This window comes from Emydura macquarii, unplaced genomic scaffold, assembly GCF_026122565.2.
Source record: "Emydura macquarii macquarii isolate MOO-44397 ecotype Brisbane River unplaced genomic scaffold, CSIRO-AGI_Emac_v2 contig_1790, whole genome shotgun sequence".
Classification (NCBI taxonomy): Eukaryota; Metazoa; Chordata; order Testudines; family Chelidae; genus Emydura; species Emydura macquarii.
Window position 1 is genome coordinate 5,197,843 of NW_027131927.1, and position 24,277 is coordinate 5,222,119.

Consider the following 24,277-nt stretch of genomic DNA (forward strand, 5'->3'; position numbering starts at 1 on the left):
TGTTCTCTAGACCTTTAATCATTTTTGTTGCTCTCCTCTTCACTTTCTCCAGTTTGTCTACATCTTTCCCAAAGTGTGGTGCCCAGAATTGGACACAATATTCTGTCTGAGGCCTTATCAGTGCACAGTAGAAAAATTACTTCTCTTGTCTTGCTTACAGCCCTCCTGCTGATATACCCTGGAATTATTCTTGCTTTTCAGCGTTACTCTGTTGAAATACCAGTTTTGTACCGTGCATGAGAGTTGTATGAATTGCATCAGTGATCTTAACTCTGAATTAAAGGTGTTTTTGCATGGGGAAAATGTTATGAGGAATAGAAGCTGGATATACAGGACTGTAATTGCCAGGATCACTTGTCATTCCTTTTTTTTTGAAGTTTGGTACCACGTTTGCTGTTCTGTAATCATCTGCTTCCTGAATCGTCTGTGACTTTTCAGAAACAAAGGCCCATGTTTCCTAAGGCTGTGTCTACAATAGAAAGTTGTAGTGCTGTCACCATGCCAGACTAGGTAAAATGGTACTGATGCAGTGATGCTGGGATAAAATTGCTTACACAGGACGGGGATGGGGAATACAGGATGGTGAATAAGCCATAAATCACCTTTCTCCTGGTATAACTGTATACAACAATTGTACAACTGGTACAATGGTATCAACAAAAACATCAGCCCTCCTAACCAGCTTAAAATCTCTCTGTAGACCAGGCTGGGCCAGATCCTCAAAAGTGTTTAGGCACCTCAATCCCATGGGAGGGAGGAACCTAAATGGTTTTAAGGATCTGGGGCCCTAATGCCTTTCAACCGAGAGGCATCTGGCTAATTCTTTTGACCAAGATGCAACTGGCTAATTCTTACACAGTGAGTTTTTCCAGGTCCCCTCTGCTGCTCTTTATCACCAGTTACTTGGATAAAGATCTTTATTCCTTCCTAAGAGCTAAAATTGCACAAGCCTGGCCAACACCAGCTATCACCAACTCATGTTACTAGGGCTATCAAAGTCAATCTACACGTATAAGGGATGCATGTTCTAGCACTAAATTGCCCATGCCTCTCCTGTTGTATTTCTCTTGGTAGAGACGAGAGGGCTAGATTTCTAGCTGGGGTAAATCAGCCATCATTCCTTTGTAGTCAGTGGGGACAGATCCCCGACTGGGGTAAATCGGTGTAGCGCCATTGGAGTCAACTAGGGTCCCCAGCTAGGATTACTTGGCTGATACTCCACTGGAATCAGTGGAGCTGCACGAGGACCTATTTTAACACTCCTTCCACTTGAGTGGAGTTCCTGCTGATTTGCACTGGTGTGAATGACTTCATAACCAAGTCCAAGAGTCTCAAAAAGGAGCTCAGTGTCCCTTGGCCATTTTGGAGCCCTTGTTGATTTCATAGATTCCTAGATTCCAAAGACAGAAGTTGACCACTGTGATCACCTAGTTGGACCCCCTGTGTAACACAGGCCAGAGAACTGCCACAGAATAATCCCTAGGGCAGATCTTTTAGAAAAACATCCAATCTTGATTTTAAAATGGTCAATGATGGAGAATCCACCATGGCCCATGGTCAATCGGTCCAATTGTTAATTACCCTCACTGTTAAAAATGCACGTCTTATTTCCAGTCTGAATTTGTCTAACATCAACTTACAACCATTGGATCATGTTAGACCTTTCTCTGCTAGACCGAAGAGCCCGTTATTAAATGTCTCTTCCGCATGTAGGCACTTAATATAGACTGTTGCCAAGTCACCCCTTAAACCTCTCTTTGTTAAGCTGAATAGATTACTCTCTGTGAGTCTATCATTGGGAGGGATGTTTTCTAATCCTTTAATCATTCTCGTGGCTCTTCTCTGACCTCTCTCCAATTTATTAACATCCTTCTTGAACTGTGGGCACCAGAGCTGGACACAGGAGTCCAGCAGCGGTCACACCAGTGCCAAACGCAGAGGGAAAATTACCCGTCGGCTTACTCAAGATTCCCCTCTTGAAGCATCCCAGTTTCACATTAGCTCCCTTGGCCACAGCAATTCCCTCCTGCTTTACTAATAGCCCTGCCTTCCCTCTAGATGAGAGACTTGTTAAAGTGCCATATTCCCATGGTTAGCCCATTCAGCTGCAGTGAGCCTCCCTCGAGTTTGCTAGTCTACTTTTCACTGTCTCCTTTCGTCGATTTACCACAAGGACGTTTTTCTTGCACTCCAGCCTGCGTCCTACTTTGGGCAGTGGTCGCTCCATCAGTCCTGCCCCTCCATGGTGCTGGTACCAGTCTGATGCCATTGAAAAAGTCTCTCTTTGTGGCACGTGAATCCCAACCAGCGACAGAGGCGGTGACAATGGGTACGTGGGACAGGGATGTCAACCCGTTTTCAGCCCCTACAGCAGTGTTTCTTAATTGGTGTTCCGCGGAACCCTGGGCTTCCGCGGGAACACGGTTAGGGTTCTGCGAGCAGCTGTTCTCCGCGCCACCGATCAGCTGTTCTCTGCCCCGCCGAAAAAGGGAAGATGTCCCGGATTTTCCAGTGGAGGGTATGCAGTGTAAGTGTAATTTAATTGAGAAATGCTGAGCTTTGCTTATTTCGACATTTGAAGACTGTTAAGAGTTTGGGGGGTTCCGCAATTATTTATGGAGTTCAAAAGGGTTCCGTGGCCAAATTTAATTGAGAATTCTGCCCTACAGAAAGGATCGTGTTCCGGGTGGACCTTATTTTATCCAGAGATTTTTTGCGTTTTCCCTCTCACTGAGGTCATCCCTAGATATGGCTTTGAACTGATTTAGAGCAACCTCTGGGGCTAATTAAGTTTTGATTGAACTAACTGGACACCTCATCAAAGATCTTTGGGATCCCACGACCAATGGCTAGCATTCTGCAGTGTGTCCTGCCAGTTAGAGCAGAGAGACCGGGGAACTAGGACTCCAGGGTTCCTCCACTGACTCCCTGACCTTGGCCAAGCCCACTGTATTTGTTTAGAGAGACGGGGGGGCCAGGTCTCCTGAGTCTAGTCCCAAATCTGCCACTGACTTTCCATTCTGCATAGCTTCTTAGCCCACCCTCCTCACCCAAGCATCTGGTGCCTTCCACTGTGCACTGAGTGACACGGCTGACACTTGTCACGGGTGCTCTGTTCTCTCCTCCTCTCCCCAAGCGGAGGATTGCGTGTGCGGTAGGGTGGTTTGTTTTGGTAGGGTTTTGTTATTGTTTTATATTGTCCATGCAGCTCTGTGTTAGCAAAGGCCAGTCAGAGGGGGGCACCTTGCACTGAGAGCGGAAGGTGGGGATGGGCCTGAGCCCCCCCAGGGAGTTTGTTCCCCGCTCTGGGATCGGCCCCCAGGGAGGGGCTGTCTCCTGCACAGAGAAGTGTTCCCTGACGGCAGAAAGTTCCCGTTAGAGGAGCACAGTTATCTGCCATGGCCTCCATCACAGAGTTTTAGCCTCTCTGGGCACGTCTGCACTGCCCGCAGAAGCCAACCTCGAGAGACCCCCCCCTCCTTAGCCTTCAGAGCCCAAGCCGCAACGCCCCCCCCCCCCCCCCAGCTATTTTTCGAGCGCTAGCCTGAATCTGTCAACCCGGGCTGGGAGGTTTTCTACTGCGAGCAGTGGAGACGTACCCTAGGCCCAGGATAAGGACCGAGACCTTGCACACGACTGTTCTGTGGGAAGCCAGCGTAAGGAGCAGAGGATGAGTCAGACTGGCCCACGGTAGGCTGTATAACTGAGCGAGATGCCACAGCGTTCTGTACTGGTTGGAGTTTGCTGAGTGCTGAAGGTGTCACACCCAGGTCTGTCGCACGCCTGGAGCCCAGCCAAAGTGGGATGAAGGCGTGCACAATTGAGGCTAGGTCATTATCCACCAGGGTGAGACGGAGCCTCCTGGCCAGCCAGAGGTGGCAGAAAGCATTACGTGCGGATGCTGCCCGGCGAGAGCATTCCCAAGCTATGCATTGCCCTGACCCTTTGTGGATGTGCGCTGTGACTGCAAATACCTCCAGATGCTCCCCTCTGCTCAGCAGCCCTGTCTCGCTTGGGTTTGTGATGGTTCTCAGGCTACCCAGGGCTGTGAGTCACCCGCTTACCTCCAGCGGGAGGCAATTTTACTTGTGCTTAGCTGGCTGTCAGCTCCTTAAGTCTGCCAGCGTGTCAGCCGCTCAAGCTCTCTCCTCTGGGCTCGGCCAGCCCTTGCTTTGCCTTGCAGGTTAACAAGAGGCGCTCCCCAGCCGCCAAGTCCCTGCGATATCCAGCCCCTGACACAGGCGACTCACAGGATTACCACAGCCGCCATTCCCCCAGGAACAGCACACACCAGCCTGTGAGATTCAGCTCGGAAAGTTTATCGTCAAAGATTCCAGTGATAGTGAGTGAGGGCATTGGAAACAAAAAGTTACATCTCAAATAACATCACAACCCTCTTTCTAGAGACTGAACTTCACAGGCTCCACCCGCTGTCTAAAGGAGTTTCTCACCCAAAGTCCTGCAGTATTTCCAACTAGGGTTGGCTAACACCCTGCTTTAGTAGATGGAAATGCGCTGTCCTAAATGCGGGATGAAGGATTGTCGTCTTTGCTTCCTAGATATACCCCCAAAGTTCATCGACCCTGCTCATAGACAGGATAACCCACCCCCATGGCTTGCGTCTCCCTGTGTGTTACTTCCCATTTACATCTGACTTCATGTGTAAATGGACCTCCATTGCGTTAACTTTCAGTGCTTAATTTACATCCTAACAGGGAGAGAGGTGAATACACATCTCGTCTGACTGACAACCTGGTTTTCACCTCTACTGGTGACAAATATCCTGATACCGATGCTAAGAATGTATTTCCAGTATAGATACATAACTCCTTACGTCACACCTAGGGTGATCGGATAGCAAGTGTGCAAAATCAGGACGAGTGGGTGGTAATGGGCACCTATATAAGACAAAGTCCCTATACTCCTCTCTGCCCTGTGAGTTGGCATGAATTGCTTCTTGGGTCATGAGGTTCAGCTTGTCTTCATCCATGAGCTGATCTCACCCAAGCACGGGGCCATCTTGGTGGCAGTGGTGTGGTCCTGCATGGTGAAGGATATGCAGAGCTGAGTCTCATCTGCATATTTCTGGTAGCAGAGTCCAGGGCACCTATGACCAGTTCTCCTAGCAGCTTCATGTAGTTGTTGGATAGGACCCGAGAGAGAACGGACCCTTGGTGGATTCTTCAAATGAGGGGTCTAGTGGCAGAGGGGCAGTTACACCGATTTCTCTGTGTGACGTTGGGGGGCTGACTATCTCGGGCTTTACATCTGAATCATACCCATGATGTCATAGCGGGGGAACTTCACCCTTCTCTGCATCTGTAAAGGGGGCTCGTACTTCCCCCCCGGGTTCTGAGGCCACGCTAGTTAATGCTTTTAAAGTGCTTTGGGATATTGCCAGGGAGAGAGCTTGAGACTGGCCAAGTTGTGTCTTGAGCTTGTAACTTGCAAACCTGGTGGAGCCTAGCCTACAGATGTTCTACCCTGTAACATCCTAATGGGCATGTGCGTGTGTCTCTCTGTCTGTCTTGTCTTGGGGTTCCCAGCCCCTCAATCTTCAAACTATCCTAGCCCCTCACCACTGTGTGGTTGTTATACATGCTCGTGCTGCTCTGTTGATTATTTCTTCCCAAGAAGCGATGCCCCACCGCACCCAGTACCACTTCCCCTCCCTGCTAAGGATGACACCTTAATCACTTGGCCTCCAGGGCAAACTTGTGTGTCGCGATATCCACAGTCTCCCCTTGCGATGTTGTGTCGTCCCATTGTGACAAAAATGTCTGTCCCTCTGTGACTCGAACGTGTAGCCGTAGCTATCGTTATGGGATCCTTTAGCCTATTAGCTGCCCCCAGGTGAGGGTTTGTACCTCCTTTAATATGTAGGAGTTCAGCCCCAACATCCACTATGGTAGAGAGGTTTTCAGTAGAGGGGGACCCTGTGGTGCACAGCAAAAGACTATACAGTGTTCTGTCAGTGATAATTCTTTTTATTAGCCAACCAGCGCACAACACACACACTACCATCTGTTCCTGGACAGAGAGAGCAATACGGGATGTCTGGTATTTGCATCGTTCACACCACGCCTTGCAGAGAAATCCAAAGTGTCAGCCATCATCTTCATCACCAGTGATCATCATCCTGGCCTTTCCCAAGGCACGCGGGCTGGGATATAGCTTTTATAATGCACCACGCTGACCCCGCTAGGCCTAATGCATATCCAGTAGGGGTCCAGCCCCTTTCCCTTACCTGTATTGTCTTACCCTACCCATGGTGAGGTGCCCTGCTCCCCTCGGTTCTTAGGCCTTTTGTCTTAAGCTGATTAGCGCATACATCAATTAGCTACCGTGGCACTTCTGTGTCGGGAACATCAGCAGATGTCTGAACTTTAAACGGTCTAAACTGGTACAAAATTGGCCTCTCGTGGTTACCTGTCAGCAGCTTAGTAACGCTCGCTTATTGCGTCCGTCTGTCTTGTGTCATCTTGTGATATAGGTCATTCATGGGTCATTTACGTGTGTCAAGACTCTAGGCCAGTGGTCCCCAAACGTTTGGGGTTGCGAGTCTCCCTTTAGTATGTGTCCCTCCAGGAGCCACAATCAGGGGCTGACACCAGAAGTGAGGTCAAAGCCGCAGTCGGGGACTAGATCCTGAGCTGCAGTGGGGCCAGAGTGGGGGCTGGAGCTGCAGCTGTGGGGCTGGGGCCACAGGGCTGGGGCCAGGAACAGGGCAACGGGGCTGGGGCTGGGAGCCAGCCAGGAATAGGCGCAAGGCTGCAGCCGGGAGCCAAGGCTGGGGCTGCAGCCAAGGGGCGGGGCTGGAGCAGAGATGGGGGCAGAGCAGGGCTGGGTGGCGTATCCTCCCCGCCACCCTGTGCAGGCTGGCCCAGCTCCTGCCACACGCACCTGAAGGTTCCTCCATGCTCCACAGCTTGGGGACCTCTGCTTTAGGCCAGGGACCTTAATTAGTTCAGCAGAGCAACTGTCATTGCAGACTTGAGGCCTGTCGCCTTTTGCATTATGGCTTCATCCATTCCTAGACTGTATTTAGCACCTTCTCAGTGGATGTGGGGAAAGCGGTGGACGTGATATACCTTGACTTTAGCAAAGGTTTTGATATGGTCTCCCACAGTATTCTTATCAGCAAGTTACAGAAGTATGGGTTGAATGAGTGGACTATAAGGTGGCTAGAGAACTGACTAGATCATCAGGATCAATGACTAGTGATCAATGGCTCCATGTCTAGCTGGCAGCCGGTAACAAGTGGAGTGCCCCAGGGGTCGATCCTGAGGCTGATTTTGTTCAAAATCTTCATTAATGATCTGGGGGATGGGGTGGATTGCACCCTCAGCAAGTTTGCAGATGACACTAAGCTGGGGGAGTGGTAGATACCCTGGAAGGTAGGGATAAGGTGCAGAATGACCTAGATAAATTGGAGGATTGGGCCAAGAGAAATCTGATGACGTTCAACAAGGACAAGTGCAGAGTCCTGTACTTAGGATGGAAAAATCCTATGCACAGCTATAGACTGGGGACCGACGGGCTAGGCAGCAGTTCTGCAGAAAAGGACCTTGAGGTTACAGTGGATAAGAAGCTGGATATGAGTCAGCAGTGTGCCCTGGTTGCCAAGAAGGCTAATAGTATATTGGGCTGCATTAGTAGGAGCATTGCCAGCAGATCGAGGGAAGTGATTATTCCCCTCTATTCAGCATTGGTGAGGCCACATCTGGAGTATTGTGTCCAGTTTTGGGCCCCCCACTACAAAAAGAATGTGGACAAGTTGAAGAGAGTCCAGCGGAGGGCAACAAAAATGATTAGGGGGCTGGAGCACATGGGTTATGAGGAGAGGCTGAGGGAACTAGGCTTGTTTAGTCTGCAGAAGAGAAGAGTGAGGGGGGATTTGATAGCAGCCTTCAACTACCTGAAAGGGGGTTCCAGGGAGGATGGAGCTAGGCTGTTCTCAGTGGTGGCAGATTACAGAACAAGAAGCAATGGTCTCAAGTTGCAGTGGGGAAGGTCTAGGTTGGATATTAAGAAAAAGTTTTCCCCTAGAAGGGTGGTGAAGCACTGGGATGGGTTACCTAGGGAGGTGGTGGAATCTCTATCCTTAGAGGTTTTTAAGGTGCGGCTTGACAAAGCCCTGGCTGGGATGATTTAGCTGAGGTTGGTCCTGCTTTGAGCCAGGGGTTGGACTAGATACCTCCCGAGCTCCCTTCTAACCCTCGTCTTCTCGGATTCTATGATATCCCCATATATCTAGAGCAACACAGCTGGCTGCAAACGTCACATGGCAGAGACGTTCCATTGGCCCCAAAAGATAATTTGGGAGCCTGCTGGGTGCAGATGCAGACAGAGGGAGAGTGTGTGTCTGTGTGTGTGAGCAATGGGATGAAGTGCACAGCAAGGGTTGGGAGTCAGGACTCCTGGGTTCTAGTCACAGCACATGGGAAGAAGTGGTTTCTTTTCAGAGCAGTATGACCTTGTGATGTTCCCCTGCTGCAATCTGGACTGGTGAATCGTTGTGTCACCCCAGTCCCCACCTCCTGGTGCCCATCTTACTCTGTTCTGCTGTGAGAACCCCCACTCTTGGGTTTCTCACGCACAGCCTCCAGCATGTAAGTAGCACAAAGGATTGGTTTCTTTTCAGAGCAGTGTGTCCTAGTGGATAAAGCATTGGACTGGGACTCAGGAGATCGGGGTTCTATTCCCAGCTCTCCTGCTGGGAGCCTGCAGGCAAGTCCCATCACTGCTCTGTGCCTCAGTTTCCCTACCTGTAAATGGAAGTAAGGATATTGCCCCTCCTTAGTAAAGTGTTTTCAGATCTACTGCTGAAAAGTGCTTGATAATAATCCCTAGCTCTTATTCTATAGATTAGTGCAAGGGGCTGAGCCAGGACTCCTTCATTCTACTCTTAGCTCTGCAAACAGGTGTGGTCTACTACTTAAAACAAGGGTTTGGTGGTCTGGACTCTTAAGGCCTCATCCCAGCTCTGCCACTGAACTGTGGGCAAGTCGCTTCCTCTCTCTGGGGTTCAGTTTCCCCACCTGGAAAGGGAAAAGAATACTCCCCTGACTCACTGGGGCTGGTGGCATGAGGTTGAGTAACTAAGCGTAAAGAACTTAAGAGCCTCAAATGGAAGGTGTGTGCTATGGTAGATGCAAATATCATGTTTGGCTTGTTATCCTAGTTCCTGATATCTGGTGGGTAGTTTGGGTGTCAGGACCCCTGGATTCTATTCCCAGCTCTGTGAGGGGCATGGGGTCTAGTGGTTGGAGCAGGGAGGGCTGGGAATCAGGACCCCTGGGTTCTATCCCCAGCTCTGGGAGGAAAGTGGGGTTTAGTGGTTAGAGCAGGGGGACTGAGAGTCAGGACTCCTGGGTTCTGGTCCCAGCTTTAACTCCGACTCTACCTGTGTATGCCCAGTTTCTTACACAACCCCCACAAAAGGTGAAACATTTGATGATCTCCTTGGAAATGCTTAGGAGAGCGGTGTTGGGCCTGAGAATGGGGGTGGGAGGCTTCAGGATGTGCCGTAATCCCTTCCAAAGCAGGATAACCCCTTTCAAGCCATTATCCCACAGACGTCAGGATGGGCTGTCACACAGCCCCCATGGGTTTAAGAAAAGGGGGACAGTGAGGGGTTTTTTTTGTGGGTTTGTTTTTAAATGCTGTTTTCTCCAGCAACCGCGCAGTTAAAGGCTGTCTCTTAGTGCTGTTTAAATATGAATCCTCTGGGCTTTCAAACGACACCGGGGCTAAGTGGTTTGGTTTAGGAGTTGTAGAGAGACTGGGAATTTAAATAGCTGGGTTTTTCAATAGTTAACAAATAAATAATAATGTCCAGCTCTTATCAGGCAACTTTTCATCAGTGGATCTCAAAGCGCTTTATAGAGGAGGTCAGTATAATTATCCCTGTTGGCCAGATGGGGAAACTGAGGCAGAGAGTGAAAGGAAATGCCTCACGCAAGGGCACCCAGCAGGACAGCAGCAGAGCTGGGTCTAGAACAACACAGGTCCCCTGGATCTCAGTCCAGTGTTCTATCCAGTAGGCAATACTATCTCCCTTAAAAAGTATCCTGGCTCTCCATGTCTGCCGCAGATAGTCCACTGCTGACAGAGAAATTGTAGACCAGGAAGTGTGGGGGGCACTGCAATTCCTGCTTCTCTCCTAGCCCCGATTCTTGCGTGGCTGTGGCCAGTTTCAAACCAGTTTCAAACTGTTTTGTAGCTGGTGGGTTGGCTTCCAGAGCTTGTCACTGTTCATGATCACAGCCCTCCAGCTTGAAGTTGTGGGTGAGCATCAAAACATTCGGGGATTTGGAGCTGCTGGCTTGAGCTGCACCAGAATTCAGACGTGTCTTCAAATGGCCTGGGTCCGAGAATGTGGCCTGGAAATTTTGTTTGAGTGGGAAAGTGGCACAGTTTAGGGGTTAGAACAGAAGACTGGGAATCAGGACTCCTGGATTTTATTCCTGGTTCTGGCAGGCTGTAGGATCTTGTGGTGAGAGCAGGGGGAGGCTGGGTGTCCAGACTGCTGGGTTCTCCTCTTGGCACTGCAGGAGAATGGGGCCCAGTGGTTAGAGCGGGAGGCAGAGGGGAGATGGATTCCTGTGTTCTGTTTCTGCCACTAATTGAACGAGGTGACCTTGAGCTTGTCACTGTCACACCCTTGCCTCAATTAACCCATTTGCAAAACGCTTGGAGACCTGCTCACTAAAGATGCTGAATTAGTGCAGAATAGTCCTGATCTGAACTAGGACTTACAAAGGGGAGGAGGAAGGTGGTTCAGATTCCTCTAACTCTCCCCAAGGCTTGGTGGGAGCTACAGGCACGGGTTCAAGGACAGAGGTGGGGTTTATAATATTTCCTGCCCGTCTTGAAAGAATCCCCCCTTTTTCTTGGGGGTGTTTTTGTTAGTTTGATGCTAGGAAAGGTGTTGGCTTGACAGCCCTTGGAGCTGCTTTCCTCTCCAGGCCCCTCCTAGTGGGTACAGCTCAGAGCAATGACAGGACCTGCTTCCCACGCACACCCCCTCTCCCCACACCCGGGTTCAGCCCTGCTCTGTGAGCCAAGAAGGGAGTTTGGACTCCATGGCCTATTTAGCCGTTGGACTCTCTGTCGCTGTAGCCAGCAAAGGGGGCCTAGATGTCAGTCAAAATGGTTGGGGAAGGTCATTTGTCTGCAAGGAAGTTGGCTGAGTCCTGTCAAACTCATTGCACACAGCCCCCCACACGCAGCAGTTACTGATTGCAGGAGATGGCTGGCCTGGGTCTGAATGGCCCTAAATGCCATTCTCCGAGCCTCCTCACCCAGCCAGACCCCCACCCTGGGCCTGGATCAGAGCCAGCGCCCCTAGAGGAGATAGGCCTCATATCCCCCATACCCTTTCCCCCTCCCCAGAGCCGACCAGTCCCCTGCCGTGGGGCCGGATTGAAGCTGGAGGCGAAAGGCCCCATGCTCCCACAGGAACCCCTCCTCCTCCCTGCCTCAGTCAGCCCTTGCTCCAGCCCTCTCCTCAGCTGCCCTTTCTTCCCACATCGCCGCCATCTTTTCCTTGCCGTCTGCCCCAGAACCCTTTGCACCAGCGTTGGCAGGGCCCATTGTCAAGCACGAGGGATTCTGGGGCACACGGACGACCGGACAGGGCTGGGGCTACACACGATGGAGTCAGAGCTGGGAGAGGGAGAGCGCCGAGGAGTTGGGGGCAATAAGACAGTGGCAGTTGAAGAAGGAAGCTGGGGGTGTTGTTTTGGGGGGGTTCCAGGTCCCTTGGGGAGCTCATCACTCTCCCCCAACCCTCAGTGGAAAGGGGTTTGCTTGTACCTACTAGTGAAAGGGAAGAGGGTCTGATATGGACACTGATGGGAGACCTTGTAAGACCTCTGGGGGTGTGTCTACGTTGCATTGTAAACCCAGGCTCAGACTCAGGTTTGAGCCCATTTTTTCCGTCCACACACACATCTCTCTGACCCAGGTCAGCAAGCACTCAGGAGCTGATGCAGTGTGGACGCTCAGGCACTGGCTTGGAAAGGCCAAGTCCACAAGCCCAGGACCCACAGACACGGGTTTACGAGGCCATGTAGCCATGCCCTCACTATGTCCCGCTGCCTCTGGGATCCACGGAGACCTCTCCCCAGCTAGTGCAGCTGTGCCTAACTTGCTGCCATCTTGGAAGGCAAATTGAGCCCGTCCATTGGATTCTCCCTCCTCCTGCTACCTTCCTGATGTAGGGCTGCCACCAGGCCAGGTTTTCCCAGGATTATCCCTCTTTTTTTTTAAGGTGTCCTGAGAAATCTGTAAGTCTTTCCAGGACATTAAAAGTCCTGGGTTTTGTCAGTCACGGAGCCCAGCCTACAGTGGCTCTAGCTGGGGGGGCACCTCTGGCTTTGGAGCATCTGGAAGCCGTAGGGATGGGGTGGCTCAGGACCAGCAGTGCCCAGATATCGGCTGTGGGGGCCACCACTGGCAGGAGCAGGGTGGCTCCAGCAGGCGCCACGTCCTGGGTGGGGAGGACGGTGCTGGGAGCAGGAGTCCATAGGGGCTGGGGAGATGGTGCCCTGGGTGAGGTGTTCCCAGCCCCCTGCCCTGCCACAACCACCTTGGCTCCCCATCCCTACTGCAGGGGAAGGGGGTCAGTGACGGGGGCACTGATTAGGCCTTGGCAAACTGGCTCAGCAGGACTAGCCGCACCCCAGGCCTTTGCCCAGAGCTAGGGATTGAACTTCAAGCATCTCTCCTGCTTTCCCGTCCCTCACCCCAGCCTCAGGCCTGGCCCAGTGTGGGGGGACATCCCAACATATAGTGCAAGAGACAGGCAGCGCTTATGGGGTGACGGGCTCAGAAATTGGGTGAGGGAGAGAGGGGCTGGAGAGGATGGAGAAGAGAAGGAATGTGGGAGGAAGAGGAGAGGGGAGAAAGAGGGGAATCCTACCCCTGACCCTGCCCCTCTCTGAGCAGGGCACCCTGTGTTTGGCTAGGACACGGCAGGACTGTCCCACGCCCCCATCCGCCACGGGCTCCTCTAGTCCCCTTTCTAGCCCCCCGCCCCAGCCAAAACATCAATGCCGGCAGAATCCCCTCTGGTCACACACCCCGCCCGTGGCCAGGTGGGGCTCAGAGACCATGGGGAGGGGGCCGGCTGATGAGCACCTAGGCCGAGAGAGAGGGGGGAGGCGGCAGCCATTTTGAAAGGGCAGCCGGTCATTTTGAACGGGCTCAGCCAGGGCTTTGCTTCCATTGGGAGAGACAGAGCGAGGGGCCATTAATCAGCTGGTCCCACTCATGAAAGACACCCTGGAACCAGTGCGGGTAATTAACTGAACCCCTCCGCTCCGGGTGCCAGGCAAAGAGCAAAGCGAACAGAAAGTCGGGAACCATTCAGAAAGGGAGAGATAATAAGGCAGAAAATATCATCCTGCCGCTCTGTGAACCCATTGTACGCCCACACCTGGAACCCTGCCTGCAGATCTGGTCGCCCCCTCTCAATAAAGAGAGATTAGAAACGGAAAAGGTGCAGAGAAGGGCAACAAAAATGTTTAGGGGCTGGAACAGCTTCCCTAGGAGGAGAGAATAATGAGACTGGGACTGTTCAGCTTAGGAAAGAGACGACTGAGGGGGGTTACGATAGCGGGCTATAAAATGGTGACTAGTGTGCAGAAAGCGACTAAGGACATGTTATTTACCCTGTCACATACCCAGGGGGTCACCCAATTACATTAACAGGCAGAAGGTTTAAAACAAACACAAGGAAGTGCTTCTTCACCCCAGTAACAGTCAACCTGTGGAACTCCTTGCCAGGGGATGTTGCGAAGGCCAAAAATATAACTGAATATAACAAAAAAGAATGAGAGAAGTTTCTGGAGGACAGGTCCATCAAGGGCAGGGACACAGCCCCGTGCTCCGGGTATCCCTAGCTTCTGACTGCCAGATGCTGGGACAGGATGACGGATGGATCACTGGATAATTGCCCTGTTCTGTTCATTCCCTGGCACCAACCACTGTCAGAAGACAGGACCCTGGGCTAGATGAACCACTGGGAACAGTAGGAGGCAGTGGTGGCCATTTTGAAGAAGGTCAGCCTGTGGCCTCTCTCCCGATGGGAACAATAGGAGGCAGCAGCAGCCATTTTAAATGAGGGCATTTTAAATGACCATGCCAGTTGCACTGGGCTGCACCATACCTCCCAACATTTCCAGGAGCTAAAGCAGGGTGCGACCCACTCAGGTTTGACCCATCCGCCCCTCCATAGATGGAGACTGTGGAGCAGAGGGGCCAAATGTGATTGGCGTTGCAACCTAGCGCACAGGCTCGCAGCACCTCTCCAATTTGTCCTGCCCGTCCCGCCAGAGACAGAGCCAAGCCAAACCCGAATGGCCCTGCACCCCCATGCTCTGGGTCTCAACGCGACCTGATTTGGGGGCCCCCTCTCAAACAGCTGGTTCAGGGGGCTTTGGGGGTCAAGTCAGGACTACCCGATGGAAGCCGGGACTGTTGGGAGGCATGGGGCTGCACCTTGTAGGGCAGTTGCAGAATGCCAGCTGCACCGCAGGGTGCTGGTTCCTGCTCTCTGTTGCCAGCTGCTCCTGCACTGCCCAGGTAGCTCTTGGCAAAGAAGAGCCTGGAGGCCCGGAGCTGGAGACAAAGAGGAGAAAGCCAGTCCTCATGGCTGCGGCGTAACAGGAGAGGAGCTGCCCCAGCGACCAGAGATGCTGCTGGGACTGGAGCAGCCAGCCACGGATGAGGGAGTTGTCCTGGAGATTGGATGGGGAAGCCAGGTGCCCCGGGGGAGTAGGGACTAAGCAGCAGGGCATAGGGCAGAGATGAGACCGGGCACCATGTGTTGGAGTCCATCACCCAATGGCAAAGTGTGGGGGATTCAGCCCACACCCACACACACAAACCGGCCAGATGTGGAGACCAGTCCCCTCCCCAGAGCCGCTCGCAGGCCAGCTAGCTAGTGGACAGATGCGGGAAGCAACCAAATGCCAGAGCAGAGGATGGGGGAGGGAATTAGCCGTGCAGTTTAGGACTCTCCCATTGCCTCCATTTGTCTCCCCTCCCAGTTTCCGTTCACATCCAGACCCTAGCCTTGGGGAGACCTGGGCTGACATGTTCACTCACTGGAGAGCAGCGCTGTGCCCTCTCTCTGAGATGAGCATGTTAGACTTGGTGAGGATGGACTGAGCTTGCTCATTAGCAGGTGGGTGGGGGTTTGCACTGTTATTACATGTATTACGGTAGCTCCTGAAGAGCAGGGCCCCATTGGGGTAGGTGCTGTACACATGGGACAGCACCCCAGGATGGGCCATCTAGAGGGGCTGAACCTGGGACCTCTGGATTTGAAAGCTAGCCTCTAGTGTGTGAGATAGGGGAGTGGCACCATTAACTCCAAGGCAGCAGCAGACACATAAACTGGGATCTGCTGGGAAAGGGTTATGTGAGTTCTGCTGACTCGCTGGTGCTGGTGGCTTTTTTACTCTCCCTGGTGGCGAGGGAGGGCCTTCCTGGGGACAGAGGACCAAGGGTGTGGGCTGAGCAGTCCTGGGGAGGAGCCATAGGAGGCAGCTTCGCCTGGGGAGAAGGTTGAGTTCAACTTTGTGACCTGGTTGTTGGTTTAATAAAGCCAAACTCTAGGGAGGGGAGGGTGAGTTTGGATTCTGGGTGTGTAGAGGAAGTTGGGAATGGAAGAGACTCCAGACACCTCGGGGTTGAGAGTAAAGAGCAGAATAGCTGGTTGCAAAGTGAAAGCAAACTCTCCTGTCTCAGTACGTTGGAAGGCATTGTCCATTGTGTTAGGTGGCACAGCAGGCCAGTTTTTCATGTTCCAAAATGTCTGCAGGTAAAAAATAAAAATCAGAACCTTCTACTTTTGCAATGGAAACCATTCCTGTATCCAAATTTGCCTTTTCCTTTGGTGGGGAAAACCAGCCCCCCCGCTCCCTTTGCCCTCCATGGAACTAAGTAAAGCAACCACAGGCTGCTACATGCACCAGCATACAAACAAAACTGGGAAACTGGAACCAGAAATAAGTGATGTGCGAAACAAGCGGCAAGCTGCTTTTTTTTCCCCAAGTAATGTTTCCATCGAACTAGTGGACGGGAATCCAGAGAGGTTTGGAGGGCTCCAGGGATCGATGAGGGAGAAAATAAGAGTTAAATATGGACAACCTAGCAAAGTAATTGAAGGGCAGACAGAACATAGGAACCTAGGACTTACGTTGCCGGATCAGACCATAGGCCCGTCTAGCTAATCTCAGCTGCGTCGGAAGAAGGTGCCAGGACACCCTTGGTGAGCAGTGTTGGAAAAATCTGCCCAGAGGGGAAGTTTTATCCTATAGTTGGAGGTTGCCTTATGCCCTGAAGCAGTTTTCAAAGGTTTGAAGGACACTAGAGGCAGGGAGGGCGAGGAATTATTGAATGGGGCGTGGGTGAAGAGGTGAAGGTTCAAATGATCCATATGTAGATCCTGGGATTTTTTTGCCCTGCTCGTGAGTTTCTGATCTGGTGGTCCCCAAAGCAAAGAGTGCATGGCGATAGTCTATCATGCTCAATATGGATCCCCCAATATTTCAAAAGCCAGGTCTCTGCTACTTGCATTGATGCTTCTGCTAACCGGGTGACTGTGGGTCGTAAGGGTTCGACCAGGTGTGCTTGAATTAACATATCAAAGAGAACTCTAAACAAGCCACTTGTGGAACGTGGGCCGTTTACCTGTGACTTGCAGATCTGGAATCCTAGGGCGAGCATTGCTCCTTAGTGCATTGGGTGTGTTGGGTGTTGTGCAGTGACTGTACAGAGCATAAATGTCCTTCCTCAGAGTACCTTCCCCATCCAGCTTAGGGCCTGAATTTGCAAGCGGCTGCAGTACAGACCCAGACACACAGTGGCCTGTGGTCATTCTCTCTGGGAAGTTCATGAATTTCTGTTTTAGAGAAGAAGGGTGTTTGGTAAACATCCACTGATCAGAGGGGGCAATTCCAACGTGAAGTCGAGCGCTCCCAGAGCGATGTTGTGGCAAAAGGGGCTCATGTGATCCTTGGATATATAATTGGGGGAGCAGTGAGTAGGAGCTAGAGGGAAAATCACCTCCTCTACACAGCACTGGGGAGACTGATTATACTGCCTCCAGTTCTGTTTGGGGTTGACATTTTAAAAGGGGTGCTGAAAAATTGTCAAGGATCCAAAGAAGAGCTTCAAAAATGACTTCGAGGCTGGAGAAAATGTCTTGCAATCAGAGATTTTGGGCAAATCCACCCTACAAAATTAAGTCAACCTAAGTTATGTCGACGTACAGCAATTAAATCACTTTTTCAACCCAACTCTGCGGCATAGACCAGGCCTTAGAGAGCTCAGTCTGTGTAGCTTATCAAAAAGAAGATGGAGAGGTGACTTGAATACAATGTGTAAATATCTTCATGGGGAGAAAATATCAGGCACCAAACGGGTCTTTTACGTAGCGGAGAACAGGAACCAATTCCTGGAAGTCAAAGCCAGACAAATTCCAAGTAGAAATAAGGGGCAATTTTTTTAACAGTGCAAGTGATGAATCAGTGGAATGAACTCCCAAGGGAAATGGTGGATTCTTCGTCTCTTTGATGTCTTTAAATCCAGACTGGATGCTTTATTGTAAGAGAGGCGTTAGTCCAATACAGGATTCAATGCCAGGCTAACAGGGTGAAATTCTCTGGTCTGGGCTGTACAGGAGGTCAGAGCTGGTGAACTAATGGCCCCTTCCGACGTTCATTTGATGGAAAGAGTGGAAGTGATTCTCAGATGAGGTCCAGTCGGGGGGGGGAAAGCGATCTCCAGTGAGCATGGATTGGAGGGGAGAGCTCAAGAGGCAATGCGGTTGTAAAAGAGGCGGCCACAGAAGTCAAGGCGAGAGGTGACCAAGGCATGGACAGGGGCTGGAGCCAGAGGGCTGGATTGCAGGGGAAGCAGGTGTTGGATTTTGGGAGGAGGAAGGATGCAGAGTCGAAGATGCACCCCGAGGTTGGGAGCTCTGGTGACACTGTGCTGAAATGAGGCAGGTCAGTAGACAAGTGTCCTGAGTCTTGGGTTGCGGGCAGTGCTGATAGACAGCACCATCTTAACCCAGTAGATGCCTCGCCTTGTTTAGATGCCACCCATACCGTTTCCAGGAGCATTCAAGCTAGGACCGTGAAGGTGGGTGGTTCTCTAGGGCATGACCACCTGGTCTCTCCTCTCAAGCCAAAGTTTCCAGGATCCAGACTTTCAAAACTCAACTTTTTCCCCTTGTTTGGGCAGGAGATGCTTGCACATGCCCAGCCATCCCATGGCACGGCTAGGCAAGCAATGGAGCGAGGGGTTTTAATCGTGATCCCAACTGGAAATACAATCTCCAAGTGGTTCGTAGTCTTGGAATCTGTCTTTGGCTCTGCTTGAGACCCCCTGGGCTTAGATCTTGAACTCACAGAAAGTCTGTATTCAATGGCTAGATGTTGTCCTTGATTTCTGAAACTCCCTCCTCCCCTGAGTTGACAGTGCAGGCATCTTGGGTGGGTATCGCTCTGCCAAGGCGTCGCCTGTTGGAAATCCGGTGAAATACAGCTGGTCTGACTTCCTTCTGAGCAGCCATTTCAACCAGAGACGGGTCTGAACCGAAAACCAAACGCTCTAAACTTTGTGGTCTGGCAGCCAGGTGTGCTCAGATATCACGGCTGCACGCCAGGAGTAGAAATCTGGAGAGAATGTGGATACCAATGGGAACCTGGCAGCCCTCCCCCATCTGTGTAACCAAGATATCCGAGCAGCCCAGAACGTGTGGGAGTCTGAAATGCAGCTGCAAATTTTGCACAGGGAGACACTGAGCCTGGTGCTGGTTTCAATCTGTAAATCACTGAGGATTTCCACCCTCCAGTGTTTTGCCATCACAGCTGAAGTGCCATTTGATTTCCACTGGCATTGCCAGCCACTTTAGTGATGGGGCTAAAGAAATGACTTCCCTTATGGTCCTCCTCATCTGCCTACTCTCACCAGGTTCCTCTGGGGACCCCCTCAACCAACAGCTGGGGGATCCAGCCACATGGCAAACTCCAGGACGTGGCAAGATCCAATAGGTGGAAGTGAGACAAATTCAGGCTCGAAATAAGGCACACCTTTGTAACAGTGACGGTGATTGGAACATGTGTCATAGGGGCAGACTGGATTCTCCATCCCTGGCCGTTTTTTCATTGGAGAATGGATGTTTTTCCAAAAAATTTGCTGTAATTCACCCACAGCTATTGGGCCTGAAGTGTGAATTAATTCAGGAAAGTCCTGTGGCCGGGGGCTATGCAGAAGCTTGGACCAGACGATCACAGGGGTCCTTTCTGGCCCTAAAATCGATGGATCTGTGCAGTGAAAGGAAGGACGTGAATGTGGACACCCAGCCGGTTTCCAGCCCCAGAGTCAAAGCGGGCGTTATTTGGGAAGAGTCGGAGCATTGCCAAGGATGACATTAACAAATGTGCACGTCAGTCTTGCTGCACCAACATCCCCAGCCAGGGAAGGGCAAACGAAGAGCTCTGGGTGATAATTCCTAGCTCCTTCCCCTGCTTTAACCTGCCAAGAATCCTCCACTTAGACCCAGTTTCCCCTTCCTTTAGTACTGTGCCCCAAGGAGCCAGCCGGTACCCGTTAACCCTTCCCAGGCTGCAGCTCCTTTGCCTCCTTCCACCAGGCTGAATTGTTTATTGCACGTTGCACGGGTGGAGCGGCCATGGAGGCCAGTGGCCCCTATCTGCACAGCAGAGGCAATGCCAGGACCGCTTCTCGGAGGGGATGAGTAGTTCACAGTCCAGGGCCTGCTCAGTCTTTGCCCTCTATGGTAAGCCCAGGACTTAGGAGACACCGGGTCGATTCCCTGCTCTGCTCTGGGTGTGGTGTGTGACCGTGGGCGAGTTCACTTCCCAAGGAGGGTAACTGTGCTGTGAGGTGCTCAGAGATGGCAAAGTGAATATAAGTTGGCTAGAGAGCTGGCTAGATCATCAGGCTCAATGGGTAGTGATCAACGGCTCGATGTCTAGCTGACAGCCGGTCACAAGCGGAGTGCCCCAGGGGTTGGTCCTGGGGCTGGTTTTGTTCAACATCTTCATTAATGATCTGGAGGATGGGGTAGATTGCACCCTCAGCAAGTTTGTGGATGACACTAAGCTGGGGGAGTGGTAGATACCCTGGAAGGTAGGAATAGGATACAGAGTGACCTAGACAAACTGGAGGATTGGGCCAAGAGAAATCTGATGAGGTTCAAGTGCAGAGTCCTGCACTTGGGACTGAAGAATCCCATGCACAGCTACAGACTGGGGACCGACGAGCTAGGCAGCAGTTCTGCAGAAAAGGACCTGTGGGTTACAGTGGACAAGAATCTGGATATGAGTCAGCATTGTGCCCTTGTTGCCAAGAAGGCTAATGGCATATTGGGCTGCATTGGTAGGAGCATTGCCAGCAGATGGAGGGAAGTGATTATTCCCTCTCTCTTCGGCACTGGGGAGGCCGCATTTGGAGTATTGTGTCCACTACAGGAAGGATGTGGACAAATTGGAGAGAGTCCAGCAGAGGGCAACAAAAATGATTAGGGGGCTGGAGCACATGGGTTATGAGGAGAGGCTGAGGGAACTAGGTTTGTTTAGTCTGCAAAAGAGAAGAGTGAGGGGGGATTTGATAGCAGCCTTTAACTACCTGAAAGGGGGTACCAGGGAGGATGGAGCTAGGCTGTTCTCAGTGGTGGCAGATGACAGAACAAGGAGCAATGGTCTCAAGTTGCAGTGTGGAAGGTCTAGGTTGGATATTAGGAAAAACTTTTTCCCTAGGAGGGTGGTGAAGCACTGGAATGGGTTACCTAGGGAGGTGGTGGAATCTCCATCCTTAGAGGTTTTTAAGGCCCAACTTGACAAAGCGCTGGCTGGGATGATTTAGTTGGGGTTGGTCCTGCTTTGAGCAGGGGTTTGGCCTAGATACCTCCTGCAGTCCCTTCCAACCCTCATCTTCTAGGATTCTATGAGTACTTTACTTAGACAGGCAGGGGTCTGATCTGGGCCAACAGTTCTTGGAAGCCTAACAAAGTGGACTAGGCCCCACTCGTTGGATGTAGGCTGGACAGAAACTCTCAGGCGTTGAGGGCTCTGGGTCCCATCAGAAAGGAACCTCCAATGAGGTTCAGAGCCAGGGTGTTTGACCCAGAAATGCCAACAGGAAGATTGGGCCCACCCCCTTGGAAGAAAGAAACCTCAGAAATCTCGTGAGCGAAACCCATTCTTGTACCTGATTCCCACAGCATGTCAGTGGCAGCGTGGCACGGGGAGGTAACGGACCCGCCGGCTGTAGTGTCAATAAACTCCGGGGTCCAAGCCAGGATTCAGGGAGTCCCTGCTCTGTGATACCAGGCCACACCAGTTGAGAGTGCTAGAGAGACCAAGGGAACCACAGGGCCTGCTGGGGCCCAGCAGCCTCAGAGGAGCTTTTATCTGCATGCCCTGGCTCTTCTCTCTGCCCTGAGGGATGGTGCTGTCATGCTGTGCTAGGCCCTCTCTGTGTGGTGGAGGGGTTCCACCAAGAGGCATGTGCAAGTGGGGGCAGTGGGTTATCCAGCGGCAATGTGGCCTAGTGGTTAGTGGGCTGGGGCTCTAGAGACCTGGGTTCTGCCACCGGCTTGCTGCGTGGCCATGACGCTCTGCTCGGGGCACCCAAAATTATAAGCCCCAGTGTGATCTCACTGCCTTAGCAAGTGGCCATGTGTCCTGGCCATGCCAGTCTGTCTGCTCCATCAGCCGACTCGCCAAGACTCAGCCAATCAACCTGGCCTGGCAGGTAACAGACAGAGCACCCCGGTTTGTGAGCTCCCCGGAGCCGTCTGTCTGCAGTGTCCAGTCCTGCTCACTGGGGCACTCAGAAATGAAGTTCGCTGCCTCCACAGGGACAGTGCACACAGCAGCCTGCTGGATTCACACTTCCTTTAATATTACAGCACTGAGTGGTTTATAGTAACACGTTGTTAGCCAAGAACAGAGGTTGAAGAGATACTAAGAAGCGGGAGAAAAAGGGACAGGTCTGGGTACAAACAACACATGCTTTCTAGTGACTGAAACAGCTTCCAGCAAGGGACGTCTTTGCCTAAAGGAGTTTCTCACTTACAGCAAGTTAGCAGCAGATCCTGCCCTTCAGGCCAAGAGGATCCAACTCTCACAGGTTCAAGGGCTGCCGGCCCCTCTGGCCCCTAAGCGATGGATAATTAAAATGTCTTTTTGCTTCCCGTATATTACCCAAAGTCTGTTGTCTCTGCCTCCAGAGGCAGGGTGGCTTCTTGGGGTGCAGACTCAGTTCCCCAGCGTGATCACTAAGCTGCCTTCCCCACTGCTTGTTAGCTTGATGGTTTTGTTTACCTTGCATGTAAATGCACTTTCATTGTCCTCTGCCTGTGGTCGAGCCGGACATGTAAATCCACATTGCTTTGTCTAGGGCAGGCTGGGCTTATGCTCTGCCTCCCGAATGCATTTTGAGAACGTGTTTCCAGCACGCAGCTATAACTCGTGGTACACAACCCATACATACATCGCACCATGATTTTCGGGCCCAGTTTACATATGGTACCTTTGAGAGACATATTGTGACAACCGTGCAATAGGGTAACAAGTCTGTCAGGACTGATATGAGGTATATTTGGCTTAGAGTGGCTCCCAGGGTCACAGTGACCTTGGGCAAGTGGCTCCCCACCCTTGATGCCTCAGTTTACCTATCTGTAAAATGGGGGTCATTATCTGAGGCCTACTGACAAAAAGTGCTATTGTTATTACTGACACAGTGGTAGTGCCTGACTGTCCCAGTCAATCTGGGCACTCGCTGGGCTAGGCATTGTACAGACACCTACAGAGATGCTGTCCCTGGGCATGTGCTAAGCAGGGTCACAGTGTGCCAGGTGCTACTCGCAGCCAGAGCAGGTGGGAGGGGCGCCTCCTAGTGCTTACCAAGGGCATAACCACGTGCAATGAATGTGGAGAAAGATCTAGTTGTTATTCCCAGCTCTTCCACAGATTCCTGGAGCAACCCTTGGCAAATCGCTTCCTCTCTCTCTGTAAAACAGGGAGACTCATCCCCCAGTCTGCTTAGCCTGGGAGCTCTTCGGGGCAGGGTCACATGTGTGCAACGCCAGGCACAGCAGGCTCTTGGCGGGACGCTACAGTAAAACATCTGTGTGCTTCTTCATTTCTCGGCCACTCCCAGCTCTGTGTGCATCTCATGTGCCCCACCACCCAGGCCAGGGCTTGACCTCTCCAGTCAGTTACACGTTAGAGACGTCCTGCCCCTTTCGGGTGACTTCCAGCCTCCATTCTACCCTATCTCCCCTGCCCCCACACCTTTCCTGGCACTCACCGAAGAGCTCAAAGCGCCGTAAGCCAAGGACCCAATTCTCCTTTACTCTGCCCCTGGCTTCATCATTTACGCCAATGCATCACGTCTGGAGCAGAGACCATCACTCGCTACCAGTGGGAGCATTTTACCCCCAGTTTGCATTTGTGTAAACGATGACACAAGGGGAAATCTGGCTGTGGGACTCTGCAGGGAGGTAAATAGCTCTGTGCTGAACCTATCGCCTTTGCTCCACCCCCAGAGCACTCATCTAAAGTTTCGTCCCCAGCTGGTGGAGATCAAAAGAAGTGCTGAATTGTGCTCAGTGTAAATCCTGGGACAGGATTCACATGGGGTGGGGGATCAGAGAGTTGCTTCTTTGGTTGTCCTAAAGGCCCCGTCCAGAGACTGGAGAGGATGCAGCCAGAGCATTACGCACCCATGTTCTCAGCAGGGTGACTGGCCGTTCAGCGGGGGAGCAATCTCCACCAAAGACCCGGCCCGGCAACTGGACGGGATGCAACCAGCGACCCAACCGCTCAGCAAACACCCAAGGCTTGGCTGGATTCCTTGGCCAGGGTGGTGCGGGAGGGGGCGGGGCAAGGACCTACTGATTCCCAGCCAGTTGCTGTCTCCCCTAATTGCCCCCTGCTCTTGTTCATTTCTAGGTGTAAAAGTGGCCCCCCAGCCTCGGACCTGTGGCTCTGCCCTCCCCTTCCCCGCTAAAGAATGTTTACAGAGACGCCTCCTCGGACGCCTGGAGCAGCGGCGGACGACGTACTATTATTTTTTAATCTATAGATTATAAATAGAGACTCCTGTTTGTTTTCTAAAGAGAAAAATATTTAATATTTATTCTTGCTGCTATGTGAGTTTGGAGGGTCACGGGGGGCGGGGGACCAAGGGCAGCCCCGATTCCAGATGGAACGGAGGAAGG

At 51.9% G+C, this 24,277-nt stretch overlaps 1 protein-coding gene across 2 annotated transcripts in view; it reads left to right on the forward strand.

The window, feature by feature from the left end:
• Positions 1-24,277, forward strand: part of DLL3 (delta like canonical Notch ligand 3) — a 235,760-nt gene extending 211,483 nt beyond the window's left edge. The window contains exon 3 of one of the 2 annotated variants that reach the window (XR_010921532.1): positions 24,009-24,027. Coding sequence is in view for 1 of the 2 variants with exons in the window: in XM_067557309.1 (XP_067413410.1) it covers positions 24,009-24,014 (6 nt within the window). In the remaining variant the exon portion in view is untranslated. Of the gene's footprint in view, positions 1-24,008 lie in introns of both variants that reach the window. The other variant, XM_067557309.1, reaches the window with a different exon arrangement.